Below are 23,091 nucleotides of genomic sequence, written 5' to 3' on the forward strand. Positions count from 1 at the left end.
TATTTTCATAGGCTAATCGATCTCCCCTCCCCCCTTTTATCGGTTTTCTCTCCGGACAGCTCCATCAGAACTTCGCGGCGATTCAGCCCACTGCAGCGTAAAGTTACCAACCCCTGATCAAGAGGGAAAGATCCCATGCATTTGGTCCGCTCCAAAACGATGGGGCACAGACGCGGACATGGATGGTCCCCGCTGGTGGTTCCAATGAGGTCCTATCACTGCGAACCATTAATATGCAAAAAAAAGCATCAAAACATCGCCTGTAACGTCTTTTACTATAGTTTTTTTTCTAGCTTACTTTTCAGAAAAACGTCGGAATCGCGCATCGAATAAAAAATAACGAAAGTTGACAAGCTCTTGAGCAACTTCCACTCGTCGCGGCAAGACAGGCTCGCCTAACCTTTCGTCTGCTTTTGTTTGTGATTTTTTGTTGTTTTATCTTTCGTTTTTTTCTCTCGCGACCTCCGATGTAAGCACTTAGGATTAGCCGTTTTTTGCTCCAATCTTTACCCCCCCCCCCCCCCCTCCCCGCACAATAGTCTCCTCTATACTCACAAAGCCTGGCAGAGTGCCCGGTCACAGATTTGGAACGCGAGGATCTGGTACCACAGAGTATCGAACAGCCATGTCTCGGAGAACCTGGATGTCAGCGCGCAGCTTTTTGCAGCGGCGAGGACCCGAAACGCACGTGTTCGCCCGGAAGAAGCGTGTTTTGGCGTCTCGCCGCAGCGGGGCACCAGTCACGTGGCTCTCCTCTCATCCGTTGTCTGCCGCTCCACCTTTTTCCATTTCGGCGGCCGCTTCTCGTGGCGATCTGCCAGGCTTTGTCAGTATAGAGGAGGCTATGCCCCCACGTAAGAACGCCGAAAACCGAATCACGAAGCAAGAACGTGAATAGGCCGCGCCCCGCGTTTTTGAAGCTATCAGTGACTATAATAGTCAGTGTCTGCATTCTCCAAGATCCCTCCGTAGATTGCAGCGATTGGCACTCTCAAGTGCTCTACGGGAAAGTCTAGACTTCCCGTGTAGCACTCCTCGAACAAGGAATCTTTCTTCTTCGGGCTTGTCGTTTCAGGCCAGCCACGTCGTCCAAACGCCGCCGTGTTTTTCGGGGAACGAGCGTGGGTCCTCTTCTTTGTTCCGGGGTGGTATCATGGCGGCTGCGTAGCTCTGGAGTTTCCGCATCATCATCCGCACCGTCTGCGAGCCACAACATTTCCACGGGGTGAAAACGAAGCCTATAGTGGGAACAAAGACCCAACATTTTTCGTAACCTCTGCTAGAAATACGGTGAAACTACACCTAGCATCCACTGTACAGCAAGCGCATGGTGCTTTGCTTCGAGAACAATGGGTTTCTTAGCCGCCGCAAGGAAAAAGAGGAAGAGTGAACGCGGACGAAGTAGTTCGGATATTTGCGCCATGCCACGGGTGGAAGGAACAGGTGTCTGAACAAGGCCAGAAAGAGAGTCAAAAATAGCGGTGACACGATCTTTTGTCGAAGCAGATTTTTAGGTCGAACTTTCGGGGTTCGACTGGTTCGCATCGGTCGACGAACCTTCGATCTTTTAACCAGATTCGACCGGTTCGACTTTGTGGACAGTGTGGCCAGACCTTGATTACAAGCATGTCTAGGTTTGAAAAAAAAATTTTGTATGCGAAGGGTTGTTTTTATTTTATGAACAGTTGCAATTAAAATAAACTAATTCTAATCACTGAAAAAGTTAATAACTTAATTTTTTTGTGCTGTTAATAACTACAAATCAGAGGCAGGCTAACATGCTTAATCCTTCAGAACACGCTGGCATCGTGCGGTTGTTCTTGTTTTCGTTGCTTTTTACGCACCAAAGCTAAAAAAAGAAGTATTGCAAAAAAAAAAAAAAAAAGTTGCGCAAGGATAGGTGCTGATCACGTTGATCGTGCGCGATGGTGCCAACAGGGGGTCTCGGTCTTCGCGCATCTCCCGGCAAGGGCACTGTCGGGTTGGGACTTCGCGCGCCTCGCGGTCTTGAAAACGCACGCGCGCGAATAAAGACGATTTCTCGAGCTCCTGCCACGCTGCGCCATCTTACGGCGCTTGTCTGAAACGGGAGCGAATCTTCGATACGCTTGCTTCGTGGCGACGTTCAGACACTTCTCTTCTTCCATCATAACCACAGCAGAACCGCCATTCTCCAAATATCGTCGCATCCGGGGTGAATAATATTGGGGGAAAGCTTTGTGTAAGAATGCAGTCCAAGCTACGGGAGCGCGTTCTTCAAATCCTATTAAAGCTGGGCACGCACACTTCTCTTTTCGGAAATACCGCAGAAAGTTATAAGCCGAAGGACAATGGCGAATACCTAATGTCGCATTGACATCCTTCACACATCGCACAAAATACATGGCGTTCGCCGCAGAACTTATGAAAGAACTAACTGCGAACCTGCTCCAATCACGTTCGAAGCATGCTAGCTTCCTACTAGTGTATACTTCGAACACGTCTGCAGATAGTTGTTTGTATGACCAATATGACGTCATACAAGAAAGAAACTCAGGCACTGACTGCAGACTATCTTTTGTGTGATGTATTAGCATTGTGACCACGGCCTTAAAGGCCCCGTATTACTCCAAAGTTGAGCGTAACAAACGCGGCGTAGTCCAGCGTACCCGGATGCTGATTGGTCGAGGAAGTCGAGTTCCTGCTCACTGGCCAATGAAAGGCGCGCGTTCTGCGCTACGCTGCCCTCGCTGCGATCAACGTTGGAGTATAGCAGAGCCTCAAGGGTGTTTCTGTCGAGTGCAGTAAACATAGGTTTGAGAGTTGGGCAGCGGAGGGGAAGGCTGTAGATTGTGTTTTACGTTTGGTGAAACGTTCGGTTGCGTAATCTTTTTTTTTGAGTCACGAGACGGTGTCTTGTTCTATGAGATGCCGGCTGAGGGCACTCTTTTGTAAGTACGGCGTTAGAAACCCGAGTAGCTTATCCTCATGCTAGGTATGATACTGTTTTTTGAGGTGAGCTTGTTGGCATCGGATAAATGCTTACGAAAGAAAAGGACAGATCACGGACAGCTTTTGTCCCTCTGTGTGTAATTCGTTCGTAAGATATATATATATATATATTTTTTTTTTTGAACGAGATACGATCTTTAAGGGTGTCAGGATCTGTGCAAAAAAGCAAATGTATGACGAACAAATCTTTATCTCTTATAAAGAACACGTGCCTGTGTATCCCTTTCTCCTTTAAGTGCATCCAGTCTTGCTTTTTCTTTTTGATGTTTTCAGTTATAACAGCTCGCACGTAAACTTACCGTTCCCTGTGCACAAACGCTTGGCATTGATGCCACTACCCTTCGGAAGTAATCACACTCGTTAGCTGCACACTAAAAAAGCTGGAACCAATCGTTGCACTATTCGAGGGAGTCTCTGGGAATGACGGGGCTTATAATATGTTCAGACCTGCAAAATCAGTACGCGCTGTGACATTGATCGTGACTTAAGCATGCGCAACGGCACGCTTAATGTCGCAAACAAACTGTGTGTGTGTTTTTTTAAGTCGGAACATTTTTTTAGCTTTATGCTTCGACGACCTCCATCCCTAAACCACAGCGAGTGGCTCTGCCAAGTGCTTTGCGCGATTTTAAGTGCACCGGTGCTCTCAGAGTATTTTAGAAACATCCCATAATATCAGATAACCTTAAGAAAAGAAGAGGAGGATAGACTCACCCCTCTCCGTGTTGCTGCGAGGTTGATCATCTCGCAGGGGTCGCGCTCTATGTCGAAGAGATTATACACACGTCCCGAAACAAAGTTGCTCTGCCACTCCGCCGGACCGCAGTCCACTTCGGCAGAGTTTTCCCATCCACGCCTGAACCAGATTCCGTCCACGTTGTAGAACCTTCTGAGTACCTTCGCAGCCAGCGACTGCTGCATCATCGTGTCCATGTCTTCAGTGGGCCTGGGGTACCCCGTGGTCGGCACGTGTGCATCTGTGGTTCCGTTCACTCCGGGTATTAGGAGTTTGTGCTTGCCGAACCGCAGCCCCGCTGAACCGGTGATCGGGTCGATGTTCAGCAAAATCTCTGTCCTGGGCGATCTCCAGCCCCTGGAGAGGGCCTCCCACATGTTGTGGCCGTCCAGCTGTCCCAGGTTCTTTGTGTTCCCGCCTGGGAGCAGGCACGTGCAAGTAATCATATGCAATGATTAATAAATGACTATGCGTCTACTTTCTCGCAGAGTATACTAGTATGGTGCCTGGAGCGGGTCCCCGACTGGGATGTTTACTGCATCCAACAAATGGTCCCTTGATATCCACCTGATGACGGCATATACTCTCAAGAGGGTGTGTCGTTAGACCCTTTGTCCCATATAATACACCCCCAAACTTCAATTCGACGTACAGTGCCCTAGAGTCGAACGGACGGCCCGACATTTTACGAGGGGCTTGATAGCCGTGTGGTACAACTTTAGCTAAAGTACATTTTACTGGGTACAAAAAGAATAATCGGGGTTTTCTTGGCCGTACTGTAAAAACTCGGTGTTTTCCTTCTGTGGTCTTTGATAAAGGACTTTAGCTATTTAAAAAGTTATATTGCACTTTTATCAAGCCCCTCGTAAAGTTTGGGGTCGTCTGTTCGACTATAGGACTCTGTACGTCGAAATGAAGTTTTGGGGTGTATTATATGAAACAAAGGGTGTAACGATACACCCTTTTTTTCTTGAGAGTGTAGAAAAGTGACGTGGTAAAGTGCCTTGATACTTATTTCTTACAAGTAACAACAACCAATACAAATAACAAAGCACATTCCGTTGGTACAAAATGGCGTCATTCAGTTCAGTCCTCTGCTGTGCGCCGCCATTCACTTCCTAAAACCTGCACCGTCACGCAACCGGCGGTTCAAAAAATGTGGCTACTTGTACGAAGCTCTAATCTATAGGAACCTTATCACGTTGGCGCCGGTCGCGATCCTGGCGACGTCCCAGCAGCGGTGTTGGATGTGGCAGACGCCTGTTCTGCTGCAGGTGTCTCTCCCGCTTGACAGACCACGGAAGCTTCGGCATCCAGGAGTTGGGACGCCGTGATCATAGAGTTATTATAATCTACAGTAGAGGTTCAGCTGGTGCTAGTGTGCTGTTGCAAATCGAGGCAGACTGCAACCAGTCGAAAGTCGACTTCTGGTTTCGCATTTCTACGGGGGAAAGCGGGCGCGTTTTTTCTCTGCGTGGATTACAACAGAAAATGTTACAAATAGTTTTAACGCTGCAAAGCGTTTGGAACATTTCGAAATCGCGCAAATAAAAAATATTGGTCAGTTACGGGGGACTTACGTGCCGAACGAGCAAAGGACCTCTGGACAACCAAGAGATATGAGAAGAACTGCACAGTAGCACTGGATCAGTAACTCCTGGTGAATTAAAGACAATAAAGTGAAGACCAAGTTAATATGTTGGACTTTTGAATAAATAAGTGTCCCTTTATTATCACTGCTAGTGCAGAGACAATGTTGGTTCTGAGATCAAAACGTCACAGCACACTGAAATATATGCGAATAGAGAGAAGCCAGAAAACAGGTGCCTGATAAAAGCTGCCCGGCGTACGAAATAATAAAAGGAGATACCTGTCATAGCTCACACACTTTATTTTTTACGTTTTGCACGTTTTAACAGCTCGTAAATGCTAAGATTCAGACACCTTTGGTATGATTTGTCGGTCGTCTTTACACACCTTTCGTGGAACGCAGGTCTGAGGCTGAAATATAGCGCAGTTTAACATCGTTCACTGACGAAAAAACACGCTGTAATTAAAGCAAATGCACTTTTACAATGTTAATAAATGTGCATATTATTCGATACGACACAAATAACAAATGTGAACCATGTTATTTTGTTGGCGAAGACGCAAAATGCTGTTTTCCCGTGCGCAGGAGCACCGCAAAAGTAGAATGGTTGCTGTCTGCCTTAATTTCCATCCCGGAAGTCGCATAGACACTAGCGCCAGTTGAACCTCTAGTGTACATTATAATAGCTCTATGGCGTCGACGATAGCGAAACTCGCGTTCGCTCGCGCTTTTCGCCAGCACTTTTACCACGAGCCGCCAGGATCGCGACATCCGACAGCGTGACACTCCGGCTTCTGTGACGTAATTTGTCGCCACCTGGGGACCATAGAGATATTATAATGTCCGCTAAAGGTTCAACTGGCGCTAGTGTCTATGCGACTTCTCGGAGGCAAATTGAAACAGACAGCAACCAGTCTACTTTTGCGGTGCTCCTGTGCGTTCCAATGGGAAAACAAGCGTGCATTTTGTCTCTTCGCCGGAAAATAATATGGAACGCTTTGGTTATTTGGGTCGTACCGAGTAGTATGTACCTTTATTAACATTGTAAAAGTGTAATTGTTTTAGTTAGCGCATTTTTCTTCATCAATGAACAATGTTTAACTTCGCTATATTTCAAGCCCAAACCTCACTCCCACAATAGGAATGTAAAAACGAGCGACGGATTCTAAGCATAATAACGATCGAAAGGAATGCAATGTGTGTTCAAGGTTCGCTAGCATTCCGGTGGCGCTTATATATTGCTAATATGCACGTCCTGTCATTATATGAAAATGACTCCGTCGTGCGCATCTTTACGATCGGTTAAAAAACAAACAAAAAACATTCGAACGTAAAAAAATAAAGTACGTGGGCTACAAAAGCTGTTTCTTTTTATTATTTCTCATGTCGGGCAGTTTTTTTCGGGCACCTGTTCTCTGGCTTCTCCCTATTTGCAAAGATTTGAAGCGTGCAGGTGATGATTTGAACCCAGAACAAGTATCTTAGCACATATTTCTGAGCAGAAAGAATAAAGCAGTACTTATTTATTGGAAATCGAACTATATTACGTGGATTTCAATTTATTTTGATCGTCTGCATGCACATAGAGTTACTTATGCGTAGTTCTTGCCGTCTCTCTTAGTTTTCCAAATGTCCTTCGTTCGTTTGGCACGTATATCCCCCACGCTGAAATGCGCCGACGTCGTGTTCGCGCTAACAGTGTCCGACAGTGCACATAAATACATGTACGAAGTGGTTTTAGCGCCGTTTTTCATGCCACGAATTTAAAATAAAAACGCCGTAACTGACCAATTTTTTCGTCTGCGTGACTGAGAAAGCTTCCAATGTGCCTAGTACGTATGAATTATTCGTTATTTTTGCTCTTATAATCGAGCGCAGAGAGAAAATGCACTCACTTTTTCCCATAGAAATGCATTACCGGAAGTCAATTTCAGACTGGTTGCTGTCTGTCTGCTTCAATTTGCAGCAGCACACTAGCGCCGGTTGAACCTCTAGCGTACATTATAATAACTCTATGTTAGGGACCACTTGGGATGTATAAACGGGATAGGACGCTAAACAGACTCGTCGGAGACGACGCGTTCCAGACGCCGTAGTACCGGGGAAAGTCCAATGGACCTTTTCCACATACCGACGGCACCAGGCGGTGGCTGCACGAACTAAAAATCGAGGAAGTGACCTACCTGCGCTACCAATCGCTAATGGGAGCTACGCTACAAGTTTCTTCGCTCTCTGAGCAGCGGCGCCTGCCCAACGCGACTTTAAAGAGGGGCATCCGTGGAGTCCACCCAAACGTCGTGTTTTCCTTTTCGTCGACATTCTTTTTTTGTGTAACACAATTATATATATGCTGCAGTTACGTGTTGTACTCGCTGATATACAGCCTCCTTCCGGATTTCCTCGATTTTTCGTTCCGACTTCCGCCGCTTGGCATCGGGCGCTCGCGCGTGCGCAGAACGCTTCTCGGAAAAGGTCCATTCCTCGTATACACTCTATGCGGAACGCAAGTTCGTCTGCTTCTGTTGCAGGGGTTGTGGTGACGTCAGAACCACGCCGAGCTCTGATTGGCTCTGATCGGAAGGATAGTGGGTAGACTTCAAGGCACCTCGCTTTGAGGTCTACCCACTATCCTTCAATCCGAGCCAATCAGAGCTCTGCGTCCTTCTGACGTCACCGCAACTCCTACAAAAGAAGCAGACGAACTTGCGCTTCGTATAGTCTCTGACGGCTTAAAAAATGCCAGACGCGGTGATACCCGACCATCTTATTCACGTTCTCAGCCGACGAGATACGCCTAGTAGCCGGTACGAACACGGAAGAATAAATCAAAGAGCACTGACTCTACCCCCCATCATACATCTCGGCTAGAATTGACCATCCTTGTAAGATCGCCCGTCCACAATGCTTCACCCTCGCACACCAGAAGGCGCTCTTACCATCTGCGATTGTGGACTGGAATGACCTCCCCGAGAACCTCATCGGCATCACCGACAGTGGAAGATTTCGGGACGCCATCACCAACTACTTCATGTAAAGCCATTCCCCTCTGTAACGCCACTTGTGGCCCTGAGGGTATTATAAATAAATAAATAAATAAATAAAGCGTGAACATACGTTAGGCGTTTGTTAAGCTGTCAGAGGCCACAGGAAATCTCGGGCATCTACTTTCTCACGCAGCACTTGGGAGAGTTCATCGCTCGAACCTACACGGGGAGTTCGGCGAATGACGAAAATGTAACTACAATGTTTAAACCAAAAAAAGGCAAAAAAACAACAACAAAAAAACACGGGGTGACACTGAGCATGACGTAAGCGCTTGAAACGTCCCAGCGCAGGATGTTTTTGCTTTTTTAGGTGTAAACCTTATTTTAGCTTCATCGTTGGTCGAGCTTTCCGGGCAGACTATGGCTCTCCCTAGCGCTTTCTGGTAAAGTAGACAGTGCTGATATCTTAGAGATTAGACGGCACTGCTGCGTCAGTGTTCGCCCGGAACTACCGTTCGATTGGAGAAGAGAGGCGTCTATTGAACGCGAAGGTCTCCCCGGCGCTCTTTACGTAGGAAGTGTCTGCTTCTTTTGGATCCTCGCGTATATACTCCACGTCAGCGCCCTCGCGTGCTTAGTTTGTGTTCACCCAGTCATTTTTAGAGCCAGTTTCTCTCGAAGCCCGACCGCAGCCACGCTGCGATCATCCGATGATCAAGCAGCGACAAAGTGCCACCGTCAGGGAGTTCGGTGTCCTTTGTGCGTCTCCTGCTAAACCATTCACGCGCAGTAAACGTCCCGTAATCCTGCGCGTTTTTTTTCTCTCTGAGCGTAAGCAAACGCGCAGACGACGAGCACCCTGACAATATTTGGAGTTCCTTGATTGACTCTATCCAATCATAGCGTCGGTCGGCCTTGAAGTCCGACGACCAGTCCGTTCTTTCCACATTTCCCTCGCTTCCTCCTCTCCCCCTTCTACCCTGTCCACCGTTGCATGTTCCCTTCTCCCCCATGGTGAGGACGATCTTCTACCTTGCAGAATCTTAAGTCTGGTCGTCGGCCTTCAAAGTAAAGCGGACCATATATGGATCTATTTTTTCAGCCATCGCGGTTCCATCGAGCAGCTCGCTTGAGCCGGCGCCCGAACCACTGACCAGCGGCAGCGTAAAGTGTGGGCAGCCAGTCGGTGATGTGCATCATCTGCGTCGAGAGCCTGGCACTCTTCCGCAGCAGCGGGCTCCATACGAATCCGGGCACCCTGACTCCGCCTTCCCAGACGGAAGCCTTGATGCCTCGCAGGGGCCAGTTGAAGCCGCGGTTGGAGCGGAACCCGAACGGCACCGCCCCGTTGTCGCTGCTGAACGCCACGATGCTGTTCTCCAGCATCCCCGCCCGGCTCAGGGCCTCGACAACCCTGCCGACGGACACGTCCAACGCATCTACCATACCTGGAAGCATCGGGCAAAAACGTGTTTCGGTGAGTAAGTTCCGAACCGACGAAGGAGATCGGCCGATGACCGAAGGAAGGACCCAGGAACCTTACAGAGACTGATATGGGATTATGATGGGCTAGAGCGGTTGGGGATGGAACGACGGCATGCGCGAGAACGCTGTTCCGCTATTCATGCCTATAAAGAGCACCATAGTCGATACGTGGGAGCTAGTGCCTCCAAGGCTAGAAAAGAAGGAAAGGATAACAAAACTAGGAGAATTGAACATTTCATCTCACTTCCTAGAGGCATAGTTAAACCTCAAATGAAAACACGACCCCTTACATTTATTTGAAATTATATTTTCCCGCTCCGCTTTATTAGAAAAATTAATTTTCATGGAATGAACTCATATTGGCCGTTGGGGCGTATCTGCCATTTTATATATGGTACCATATGTAAAATAGACGAATAAGGTAATGAATTCGTAGGACCACTTTCGGCCGATGGGAGAAGCAAGCAATCACCTATCTATAACCTACGTGAACACAGTAGCGGCCTGTACTCACCTGCGTAGATGGTGCGGTCTTCTTCCCCGATGTAATCGAATTTGTCCACGTTTTCGTCGGGAGCTTGCAGCGGTTCATCATGGGTGGCTCCGTGTGGGGCCAGGTGACTGAGGTACAGAAATAGAGGCTACCACAAATAATGCTGACATTCCAAGTGGCCGTGCGCTACTCTCAAGGGCCAACGAACATTAAGCTACGAGAGAAGCAAAAATCATTATCTTTTTGCCCACCAAAAGTCGGAAGAGTTACATCCTCAGCACACTCTAGAAAAGAGCCAGTGTGTTTAGTTTCCTGCAGAACCCAGTACAAAGACTCAGGCTGTAGATTAGAAGGATCTAAGTGACGAAAATCCTAAATTAGATCTGAACAATGCGACGTGTTCCAGGACAATGAGCGAGTTTTTCATGAGAAACTCGCTTTTGATTTTGAGTTCAGTTAAACTCGGAGGATTGTACAGCTACACCTGTACAATCATCTGCCGACTGGCGCCACTGTGTCGTCGCGGTCAAGTTCAATCGCAGCGCCTTGCTGTTTGATGTTTGAGGCAGAGTTCAATTTATATTTAAAGGTTAAAAGGCGCGAACAAACAGGACTAAAAAAGACACACGACACGGACAGGCGCCGTGTGTCTTTTTTCGTCCTGTTTGTTCGCGCCTTTTAACCTTTTAATCGATATGAACCAACAAGCCCCAACCAAAGTTTTATTGCTTCTATTTCTACTTTGTTTTGCAAATATATCTTCCAAGGTTGCCCCTCGTCTGTGTGGGCAGGGGGTGCAATATGCTGCTTTCGTTTGTCGCGTGTGTTCGTGCTGCCGGTGACAGAGACATGCGTCCCTTTTTTGACACTGCCCTCTGCCTACTTTGACGTAACTTTAGACTATACGGCTGTCTGAATCAATAAAGAGATCACGGCCCCACCTGGCCATCGAGACAGATACGCATAACACCGCTTATAAGAGCATGTAGTTCATTGTAATCAAGCGCGGGTGTACACCTTTTTTTTATCGAGGCGGTTAACTTTATAGACAAGAAGGCACACTCCCACTCTTTCTTTTTCTTTTTTTTTTGTACTCTATGGACAGGGTTAAGCGTTAGCTTTTAAAGTGTCGGTGCAAGTCTAGACTGCTCGATTCCACGTCAAAATACCCAACGAGACAAAATGTCAAACGGGTCAAAATGTCCAATGTTGAACATTTCGTGTCGATGGATATTTCGTTTCGCTGGACATTTTGAACTGGTTGGACGTTCAGTCTAGTTGTACGTTTTACCCGATGGACATTTTGACCTGTTGAACATCATGTATCGTTGACCCAGATTCTCACACTGAATGGTGTTGAGACGGACGTCTTTAGAAAGTAAGTATACTTACACGGGCCCCGGGTTTTTGTTAAAACGGTAGTAATGTGACCACTTCGGGAAATCAGACTAACTTTAGTTTTGGAAAGAACAAAATATTTTCTATTCGAAAAAAAAAAAAATCTAATATACGTTGTGGACGCTGAAACTCTGCCAAAAATTCAACGCTAGCGGTTGGAAGAAAATTCTAAATTCCAAATTAGTACTCTGTTTAAAGCGTTGTGGGTGAATTTTTTTTAAATTTTTAATAAACCAATGGGGCCTGTTTCTGGTAACGTACGCTATTCATCTTCATGTAATCGCGGGTTCTGTTAACAACCATTTTGGCATTAAAAATTCCCGAACATTGCCTAAAATCAAATTGGCTACCCTATGTTCTGAAAACTTGGGTTCTTGATCCAGTCGCTTGAGCTATATTCTGGCGGTGTTGAGGCTCACCGTGATATGAAGCTTATTTTTACGGTGGCTAAACCGGGTTTCCTTCTTTAAGACCCCGCAAATTACGTGACAACTAAGGCAATATAATTAAAAGTGATGAACGACGGCAGCGAATGCAACAATACATTTTGCACTTAGGATAAGGTGACCGAAGCAAAGATGAATGGATAAGCTAGTTGGTTCATAAACAAAAGAAATTAAAAACGCAAAAAGACACGAACGCATTAAAAGAGGCTGTGTTTTACTCATTGCTCGTGAATTCGTCATCACCTTATTTTAGTCTTCCACCCCGAATCTTTCCCACGGACAGGGCGAGCCCATGCAGTGTGTATACGAAAAAAAAACCAGCATATTTCAGATTCGGCATCGCATGCTTTGTTCGCTGCCATCTTACCTTCCCTCACTCGATAAAGGAAACGAATGACAGCACCCTGGTCAGAATTAAAGTAACTGCTAGTGACATTAGTCAAAAGGCATGGGCAGGGGTCTAGGCCAACTCGTCGACGGCCAACTCGTCGGCGGCCCATTTCTCAAATAGGCTATTTTTGTCATAGGGCAACTCGTCGAAGGGGCCAACTGGTCACCGCTTTTTCGAAGCCAAAATATATAATTTTTCTCCTGCAATTTTAAAGCAGATACTGCCTATCAGGGTTCTCCCCAGAAATTCTTGATATCTGGACATCAGACAATTTCCAGGGTGTTGAAGGAGGAGAAGAAGCACCTGCTGCAACCTTTTGTGTTTTTGCCACTTTCTTTGCCACACAGCAGTAATTTTGTACGCAGGGATTATGCACTTCTGTTGAATAGTGCCACACGATTCTTCCAAACTGAATCTGGGGCATTGTGCATTTTAAAAAAATCAGCATCATTTTGTCCAGCAGGGGTAAAATATAGAGGTTGGTTGGACATAGTAGAGGTGGACAATTAGCCAGACTGGTGGGCGGCAAAACCACTACCGTCCACTGTGGGGAGAACCCTGCTGCCTATAGTAATATCGCAGCAGAGTTATTGGACTCTAATGTGTTCTTTCTTGTCGAAGATAACTTGCCGCTTTCGCCACTTTCGCAGTGCAGTGGACGCCGGTCACTACGTCCCCCGTTAACCTACAAGGTGCATACTTCCTCGCCGCTTCGCGGCGACAGTGTGCGGCTGCTCATTTTGCAAAAATGTTAACGCACCTGGCTCGCCTGTTCACGCTCTTCGCGGCGACAGTCTGCAGTGGCTCATTACAAAAAAAAATAATGAAGAAAAGGAACAAAAGGACGATCCCGAGATGACACATTTCTCAACTTGCCTCAAGGTTCTGTCATGTCTCCGCTCTCTTTTAATTTTTCTTTGTCTTGTAATCTAACAAGGGCGCTGTCTCTAGTCAAGCACAAATAGAAATTTAGGTCAAAAGGTAACAAGAAACCAGAAAATTTTACCTCGGACCGTCATTCAACGCATTCGACGAACCGACCTTCGACAGATTGTCTCTTTTTAAAAGTTGTCCTTCGACGAATTGCACTATTACGAATCAGCCTATTCGACGAATTGGCCGTCGACGAGTTGGCAGGATTCCACGGGACAAGGGTCGGCGCATTCTGTGCCTCCCGCAGTTGTTCGCGCGTTTCCATTCATACCTGAGTCGATCAAACTTGATATAAGCGTTGCAAGGGTTGCAAGAGATTTTATAATAAGTATTCTTAGCGTAGGCAGCACACCACACTGCGTGTATACACCATGGAACAGATTCAAAATTCACGTGGTTCAATACAAGTCTGTTTACTCCAGGCATGAAAATTTAATGTCGACTTTTCAAGCGCCGTTAGTCAGCTTAATGTGAGACTGGGGGGTCACTAATGCTGGCAACTCTGTAGATGTAATTACGGACATCAACAAACGTGGCAGTCCGTGCAGAAACCAGGTCGAATCTTGTCGGACCTAGAAGCGCCTTTTGTGTTAAACGGGGTCACCGGCCAATCCGACCCACTGTCCCCGACATGGGGACGAAATCCTTTGAACGAAACTGTGCCTCCACCGACCTAGGCCGACGAAAGAGAAAACGAAAAAATTGAGCGCTTTTTGTGTTAAACACGGTGCCTTAGGGCACTACAGAGGGAGTGGGCATTCATTTATCCTAGACCGAGCACGCTGACGTTGCCATTTTGACGCGGATGGACATTTCGTCTCGTTGGACATTCCGTCTCGTTGGACATTTTGACCTGATTGGTCATTTTGTCTCGATAAACATTTTGGCTCGGTTGACACTTTGACCCGATTGGACACTTTGCCTCGATGTGCGTTTTGGCATGGGTGGCATGGTCTTGGCACGTTTTGACTAAATGGACATTTTGTCTCCTTGGACATTTGGACCAGAAAGCCTCATGCTCTTGCCCCTCTACGAAATTCGCCTCCTCCCGCATTCTGTCGCCCAAAGGCTTCAGGCTGTGACTACGTCACTGAAGCTTCAGTTGCGAACTGCCACTGCGAAGTGTGCAGACGGCTGGAATATTTCCACACGGAAGTGGGATATATCTAGTGTCTATATATCTGTACGATTTCAAGAAGCGTGCATATTGGAAGACATTAACAGCATTGGCCGTGATATGACAGCGGAAAGGGGCGCTGGATGTATGGTTGCGGAATTTTAAGAAAGTTGCTGTTGAGAATGAAAAGCCACTGGAAATCTCAAGAGACGTCAGGATTGCAGCAGTAGAGAGTCTTCAACGAGGAATTAAACAGAAAGCCGTGAAATCTGGAACGCAGTTATTTAAATGCATATATCTTGTGCGTGTGTATCTGTGTGTGTGGCCGAGGGGGGGGGGGGGGGTTGTCACGTTCAAAATTGCTTTTAATGTGTTTGCACCGGTCCACATAACCTTGTTCATTTTATGGGTGAAGGTTAAAAAGTGTTCACAGTATCGCGCTTTATTTATTTATTTTTTACGAAAAGTTTTAAAGTTTTGCCAAAATCAGATTCCATGTTGAGAGCTCGTGTTTCGTCCTTGGCTTATTGTTGTGGACTTTATTTTACTTCATCTCGCGTAAATAGAAAATTTTACCTCTTGCGGTTTCTTGGGTAAAAGTACTTATGATTCACAACTATCACTTTTGCCACTAATGTAAATCTCGCATTAGAGCATTTCATCTTCAGTTGAGCCTTTGATTCGCTGTTATACAATAATAACTACAGCTTCTTCAATACTCTTGCGATTTGCCATAAGAACAGTGGAACGGTCATCAACCTTTTTGGCGCATTTGAGTCCCGAAGTTTTATTTTGTTTTTATAGAGTGCTTTGGACTTTCGTAACAACTTAACATCTGCTGATAAAAAAAAAGTAACCATGCTTAGCATGGCAGCTCGTTTGCATTCAGTACCACACGTCATCATTCAATAATTAAGAACCGGTAGATTTTGTATCTGCGGCAAATAAATTATCAAATATTAAAAAGTTTCGAAGATCTCTGTCGTGTTTATCCTCCTTGTCCACACCCTCCAGCGTTAAAATGTCTATATTCAACCAGCTCGCCTGCACCCTTGATTTAAAAAGAGTAAAGAAACTGGACAGAACTGCGAGTACCGCTGAAGCTTTCGTGCGTTAAAATTCGTAGCATAATCTTCGTTCTAATTGAAGACGAGCGTGTTTGTGAATAGATACAAATGTGTCCGTCCCCGTCCTCGATGTTTCATCCTTTCAAGTATTCGTATCTTCGTTCTTTTTTCTTGTGATTTCTTTGACGTCTGGTACATTCTGTCGACTGGAATCAGAATACCCGGGTACATCTTTTTCATTTATCATTTTAAACCATGTGCTAAAAAAATTCGTTTCGTAAAAAAAAAATATATATATATACTGCTTTTTTTTAATGAAGGGGGAGGCGGCTTCAGTTCGCCCCCCCCCCTTTCCCACCATGAAAAAAAAATTCTGCGTAGGCCGCTGAAGGGAGCCAAGACATTTCAATAGGAAACTTTGAGGTGTTTGTTTTATTTGATTGATGAAGCCCCCGTTATGCAACAATGTTTTTTTTTTTTTTTTTTCTGCCTACCATTGCTGCCGAAAATCCATTACGACAAAAAAAAAGGCAACGGCTTTCTTTTGTTTTACTGACAGAGTGTGACCGCAGCGCTGACTGTAGGTGGAGTGAACTGTCTTTTTTGTGGCTAAAACTGTTTTGTGTCTGTTCTATGCTGTGCTTTTTTTTAACAAAAAATAACCTTTTATTTAAATTGAAAGTTAAACCAAAGCTGCCAAGCTGTACATCACACCCATACTTTATGCAGCCTACTTTTAACACGAATAGCATCCTTCAAAGTACTTCCATCGTAACCGAACATACCAAACAATAAAAATTTAAAAAAAAAATGTTTTAGAACAACAACAATTAAGACTTCTCGTTTTGTCCGCTCTTTATCGTTCCGTGTCTCCGGTTGCGATTGAAGTTGTTCACCAGCTCGCCTTTGTTTATAAACTTTCATTCAATGCATCTTCACATTTTATGGGTGAAAAGATGGAAATTATAACTAAACGTGCGCTTATATACACAATGCTGAATGGGATATATAGCTCTTAATATATCTCAATGAGCAATTGTATTCATAGAAATAATATTTCCACATTTTGAACACGAATTGTTTTAGGTAAAGTAGGATGTGTTTCAACCTATGTTAGGTAATGAGGCATCAGCTGATAATTACCTTTGTTTGATTGTGTTGTTCAATGATGGAAATGGCTCGGTCGGTGAACAGCGTTGTCGCATACTGCCCGGTGTCGTTGTGGAATGGCTCTTCGCCGTTCCGGAAATCCAGACCGGCGTGGGATTTCTGCATATGAAGCATGTGACAATATATTTTTAAAGGCATTTAGAACGAAGGTTATATCATTTTTCATAAAACAGTCCAGGATGGTCAACATTTCTAAAATGTATTAGAATACAAATACAAAATACTTTGACAAAATGTATTTACTTACAAATTCGATTGCACTTTCTAGAAAAGTATTGAAATACAAGATACAAATGAAAAGAGAGTATATGATTATCTTCAAAATGCTTTACCAAATACATTTTGTTCTCACAGACTGACATCTTAGACTTGATTTAACACAGGTAAAAAACGTGCCTAAATAATGATTGGAGTATATATATATATATATATATATATAGTAAAAATTACCTTGCGACTCTAAAAACAATATCTGCTCGTCATAACTTGATAGACCGGTACAACATCAGAAAGACAATGTATTCAACGGGAGATTAATTGTAAAGGCTGAGTCGATGTACAAACGCTTTTCTGAACAATACGTCGTTTATGCGAAGTGTTTTATAAATTTAATCACTGAAACAAAAAGTCAAAAATTTTAGGCATTCCGTTCACTTCCTGTTCTACACTTTTTTTTTCTTCAGTGTTTATTATATGCAAAGCGCAGCAAGTTTCACTCTCTTTGCACGTGAACATTAAAGAGTACCGACTTTTGCATTTGATCGCGAAGAACAGTGACCAAAATTGTGTTTGGGCAGTATTTGAAATACTAAATTTTCAGTGTTTAAAGATTGTTGACAAATACAGTCTCCAATATGTAATTAAACACGGAATACAAAATACCCAAAGTATTTTAAATACGTAAAATACTTGCATTTGAAATAGTGCACGTCCCTGAAGCATGCTATAGTCACTGAGAGCTTCAGAAGCTCAGGGTATGGCTTAGTATGGTAATACTTGTCTTGCTTCGTGATTGGTTCTTCGGCGTTCTTATTGGCTAATGCCGCCATCTCATTGGCCGAGGAGCGATAATATGTTCGGAACTTGCCACGCCCTTCGTTCCTTAAGATTGCACTTCAGCATAATTGGCCGTAAGGGTCGGCCATAGAATTTTGCACGTATTCTTCTCCTCGGTGTCGTGCTGGCTCATCATTCAATACTACTTGAGAAAACGTTGCGCCTTGCGAAGCTTTTACATATTCTTTTTTTTACAAGTGCTCGTTTAATAGGTCATTAACTTCGTGGCGGCTGTATAATGTTTACTTACGTATTCGTTCACGTGAGAATAGTAGTCAATGTAGCCGTTGTAGTACCCGTAGAACGTATCAAACCCCCGGTGCGTGGGCGTGTATTCCTTCTTGAAGTAGCCGAGATGCCACTGAAAAAAGGAAAACCAATAGAAGCAGTGATATGGCGTTTTAGCACAGAGTTATCGTAATACTGTTTATGTCACTTACTCAAGTGTTTTTTTGTAAAAGCTTGTTTTTGATGGCATATTTTTTTTGTGGGCTTTAGTCGATTAACATGCCCAGTTCTAGACGGGAAGGCATCCTAATAAAATTGAAGCAATGGAAATATACGTGCATTATTCTCTCGTATTTTTGGCTCATTCGGTCGTAGTGTCGATTTTTTAAAGTGAAACAAACTATTGTAATCGGACCTCTACTACTCTACGTTGAAGTTCGTCATTCGAAAAAGGTGTCCGGTTTTTGGTATTTATGCAGAATTCAATTGTAAATGTACGCCCAATTATTTCAGTGAAAAAAGATCGGTTTAAAAAACGAAGAGAACGAGTAAGAATGTTGTTAATCATTCCGCGTTTATAATATTTTTATGAATTACATAATTGTAAGCATTTCGCCAAAGTTTGTAGGAATGCATAAACTGACTATAATATAAATAAACAAAATAAATGCATAGCGTGACACCACTGACGAAGGTATGACACACTTCAGTGCTTTCGTTTATGCATAGCCTGTTAACCGACACGATGAACTTTCTAATGTCAAATACTTGAGCTGTGTTTTCGAGCATTAAACATCGCAACGTTGATCTATCAACGGTTCTGACGGTACTGGTGTCCTTGGGTGCAACACACTCGTGCACTTTTGTGCGTCCTGTTTCCGCAGAATTTCCGGACTCGGAGCCGCAGCACCGCGAAATAGACGCCGATGAATGCGTTGTTGTCCCGTTCCCCTTATTTCCGTCGTGTCCGGTTTTAACTGTGATAAACATCACTTTTCTGCTTTATGTTCTTAAAATTAGCGCCGACTGTTCTTTCCAAAACTAAAATCCAAAAACAAGACAATTCACATACAAGTAATATGACTGCGGAGATTACGCAGAAGTCGTGCTTTTTTTCCGCGGTTAAGGAAATAGCCTTGGAGCAACATTTGGCCGCCTCCAAGGCAAGGCTATTAGACAATTGCGTTTTGCTTTTCCGCTTGCAACGCGTTCTGCGGCGAACAATATGACGACGAACATTATGTAGCTGCGTGGGACAGATTACTTTTATCTTTCACTTATACCACATTACTAATTACCTTCCTCATAAGTAACGAGATCACTTGAATTAGATTCCAAATTTCTCAACACAAAGTGTAGTTTGCAATTACAATTGTAGCACTCTTAAATGTAATGCCGTTGCTCCAAAATTACTTCGTCATTAATTGCCTCAGGTAAGAGCATGGCAACAGGCTACAAGTACTCGAACATTTTTGCGTGAGTACCGTCCCCTAAATAACAACACAATCTAGGGTACTTTCTTTTTTACAGATTTTAACAAGCAGTACTTTCCGCAGTGACGGAAAAATACATTATGAAGCAACATACATAGACCTTTGCATCGCTTATCACCCGGGTGAAAAATGCTGAGTCACTGAGGTGTGGGCGCATGCGCAGGGTCTGATATACCGCTCAGCAGTGCAACAGAGCATGCTCAGAAGGCGTTCCACAGCACAGCAGACAAAGATGGCGGCGCACTGAAGGCAATTTTTGCAAAGGTCTTTAGGCTGGGGTGTCACCGATCGACCAGAGAAGATTACGATGGTGCACTAGTGATGCTGCTTAAGATTGTTTGCGCCACCCAAAAGCTGGCAAATCTTCGTCAGCCAACAAACATCAATTTTTGTCATGGTAGTGAGACCAAGCCCTTCTTGAGAGAGCAGGATGTTGCAGATGCAGGTTCAGGCACATACCTTCCCTACTAGATGAGTCGAGTAGCCAAGGTCCTTGAGGTGTTCCGGCATTAACTTTAACTCAAGCGGCAGTCCCCAGGGCTCCGGACTCCTGATGACCCAATGCTGCATGCCTTTCGAGTTCGACGCCACAAAAGTATATTGTAAGCCAGTATCGTGTTTAGACTCTGGAAACTTGTTTGGTCTATTTGGTTTTAGTTGGAACTTTGGTAAAGTGGTAGTGGCGGTAACGCATCGTTGAGAGAGGGTACTGGGTTAGCTCTGCTGAATAATGGCGTCCAAATATGATCATAAAAATGTATTATAGCAAAAGCTAGTTCTATAGTAAGTCATTGGGGGGTCACTGGAGTGTTTTTTCTAATTTTTATGCTAACTTATTTTCGCCTTTTGCATCTTTGTTCCGCCTTTTATGACTGGATTTTACAAGGTCGTAGATTACGTGTAAATAATGTTTCAAAAAACAACAGAAGATGCTGGTTTCGAACACCTGATCTGCGATGGTGCAAGCCAAACTTGGTAAAGGGGCAATGCAACAATTTTTGTACTTTGCGTAAATACCGCTTAGAACGAATCACTGACAATAATGACATGTGAAGCACCCGTTCGTTTTTCACCACGCAATCGAAGTCGCTGAAAAAATTAAACAAAAATGAGCAGCGTTTACCCCCTAACTCGCAGCCAGAACAAGTCGCCACGTGATCTGGAGCCGATTATATGCCGCCAATGTTGATCATACGCTGAGCTGATTTCCTAGATCGCAATGATTGGCTCTTTGAGTGTTTTGCGGGCAAGTAGACGCGCAGGCCTTTCTTAGAGTGTAGCCACGCGCCGGGGTTGACAAGGCACAGGACACGCGCTGAGTTCCAGTCATTGTTGTGGTTCGGTTATTGTCGTCATTGCAGCGACTGGACACAAGCCACTAACCGAATGCTTCTCTAGCTATCGATTATCACGAGCCCGAATCGAGTGCCCATGCAATGCTCGGGTCCAATCTATGAGCCGCATTGAAATATCGTCACTGTGAGATACTGCGAGCGCGCAGCTACGTCAAGTTTTGCGAAGTAGAGATCGAATGAAAACGCTCGCTTTTGCCCCTGAATTTGCACCGCAACAAGCGAGTTTCTTGGCCAGTGGCGTTGAGTGCGAGTATATTTGGGTCCCACTAGTACAAGTAAGCTCGTGTGAAGTGAAAAAACATTCCAGTTGAACATCGTTGCACCGCCCCTTTAATTGTCCATGTGAAGGCTACCCTTTGGAGCCGTTCAGGCAAAGCCGAGGCACTCGCTAGTCTTGAAGCCATGACAATCTTCAAAATGAGGCCCCAACTGATTGCCAGTTATATGAATTGCCGTCTAGCAAGACGGCAATTCATATAACCCTCTGCTACTAGAATGGCGACAAACCTGCCTTCAAACACAGAATAGACAAATTTATAAGAGATTCTCACCCGTGCGTATAGGGTACAGACCCGTCATGAGGGCCGCTCTCGAAGGCGTACACATGGGCTGTACGTAGTAGTTGTGAAGCGTGATGCCGTCGGCAGCAAGGACGTCTATGTTCGGTGTGGGGATCTGAGACGAACCGTGGAAACTCACGTCGTCCCATCCCTGAGAGTGATGCAGAAAGTTGGTTACTATACGTTGACTTAGATTTATGTCTGTCAATAGATGTCCCCGTTGGGGCACATATTGACAGACCGACTTTGAAGATTCAACGTTCAGGTTGATCTGAGGTTCGACATGAAATGGCTCCTTATCACCCTCTCCAGTCGTGATATAATGCCTATAGTCAGTTCATCGTTAAGCTGAGGGTGCCGTGGAAATTACGTGCTAGACGGACCAATCGATCACCTTCGTTTGATCACGTGATCCCGCTCTTTGTGTATCCGGTAGATTGATCACGAGGCGAAATACAGATGCATTACTGGTCCAACGAGCAGAGAGCTTCCACCGTATTGTCAGTCTGGGAATGACTAGACAATAAAACCGGGCCTCCAACTGTTTTTAGACGAAATCACCCCCCCCCCCCTCTCTCGTCCCCTCTGTATTGGAGTTTTGCTGGAACAAGCATCACGACACGTCATAGAAGCCGCCTGACGAAGACACGTGTCGTTGTGATCCTGTTGATTGGTGAAACGACAGGCCAAGAAGACAAGCGGAAGCAGGCGTCGCATTTGTCGCGGTGTCCCAACACGTGACTGCTGGAGTTGCCCTCAAGTGGACGGCTGAACAGGCGTCAATTATATCCACCTCTGTTGCTGGGCCCATTAACAGCATTGCGCTGATCTCCAACTTTACACAGTGCTGACGTCAAAACACGGAAGACGTTTGGACAAAAAGAAAGAAAAAAAGCACAGGACGTGGCTACCACACCATTCAAGGCGTGTTCCAGTAGCCATAGTTGTCCATCTAGTCTATATTCTTTCAGTGTCCTCACAATTTTGTCTCAATATTTATAACAAAAACGAGCGATATCACCAACTGGAGAATGTTTTTTTCCTCCCTTCTTCAGTTCCTTCTTAACCTTTACAAAAGATATAATTCAGAGTGTTAGGTGCGGAATAGACATTGTCAGTTATTCAGTATCTCCCTTAGTTTTGACACAAAATACTAATAGCAGACGATGAACGCTAACACATGAACAAGAAACTCCTACTGTACTGCAATCCGTTGCAGCTTAAGAAGGTAGGACGAGGGAGAGGAAGACCGGGGAGGGGGAAGCAGACGGAACGCTAGAGAGAGGAGGAGGTTTCTCTTTCTCCTCTATAGCGTTCCGTCTGCTTCCTCCTCCCCGGCCTTCCTCTCCCTCGCCCTACCTTTTTGAGTTGCAACAAACCGTTATAGAAGCATACAGAAAACAAGAAAACACGATCGTTAATATAATAATAGTGACAAAGAATCAGTCATTGTTAGCGCCATTAAAGCGTAATTTCCTTCAAAGGCAGCAAGGACAACACAACGTACCAGGTCATCCGCCAAGATGAAGACAATGTGAGGAGGCATTTTCTTGGCTAAGGCGACCGTCGCCAAAAAGACCAGAGAGCAAGCCTTCAT

At 45.0% G+C, this 23,091-nt stretch overlaps 1 protein-coding gene across 1 annotated transcript; it reads right to left on the reverse strand.

Moving 5' to 3' along the window:
* Positions 1-1,071: 1,071 nt before the first annotated feature.
* On the reverse strand, positions 1,072-23,091 carry LOC8027297 (arylsulfatase B). The gene is made up of 9 exons (XM_029979458.2): positions 23,002-23,091; positions 21,486-21,645; positions 20,039-20,151; positions 18,109-18,219; positions 16,776-16,901; positions 10,302-10,428; positions 9,457-9,750; positions 3,706-4,145; positions 1,072-1,200 (listed from the first exon to the last, which is right to left on the reverse strand). Exons 1-9 carry the CDS (start codon positions 23,089-23,091, stop codon positions 1,072-1,074), a joined length of 1,590 nt encoding a protein of 529 aa, XP_029835318.2.

The sequence above is a fragment of the Ixodes scapularis genome, unplaced genomic scaffold (genome assembly GCF_016920785.2).
Source record: "Ixodes scapularis isolate PalLabHiFi unplaced genomic scaffold, ASM1692078v2 PGA_scaffold11__112_contigs__length_91849675, whole genome shotgun sequence".
Classification (NCBI taxonomy): domain Eukaryota; kingdom Metazoa; phylum Arthropoda; class Arachnida; order Ixodida; family Ixodidae; genus Ixodes; species Ixodes scapularis.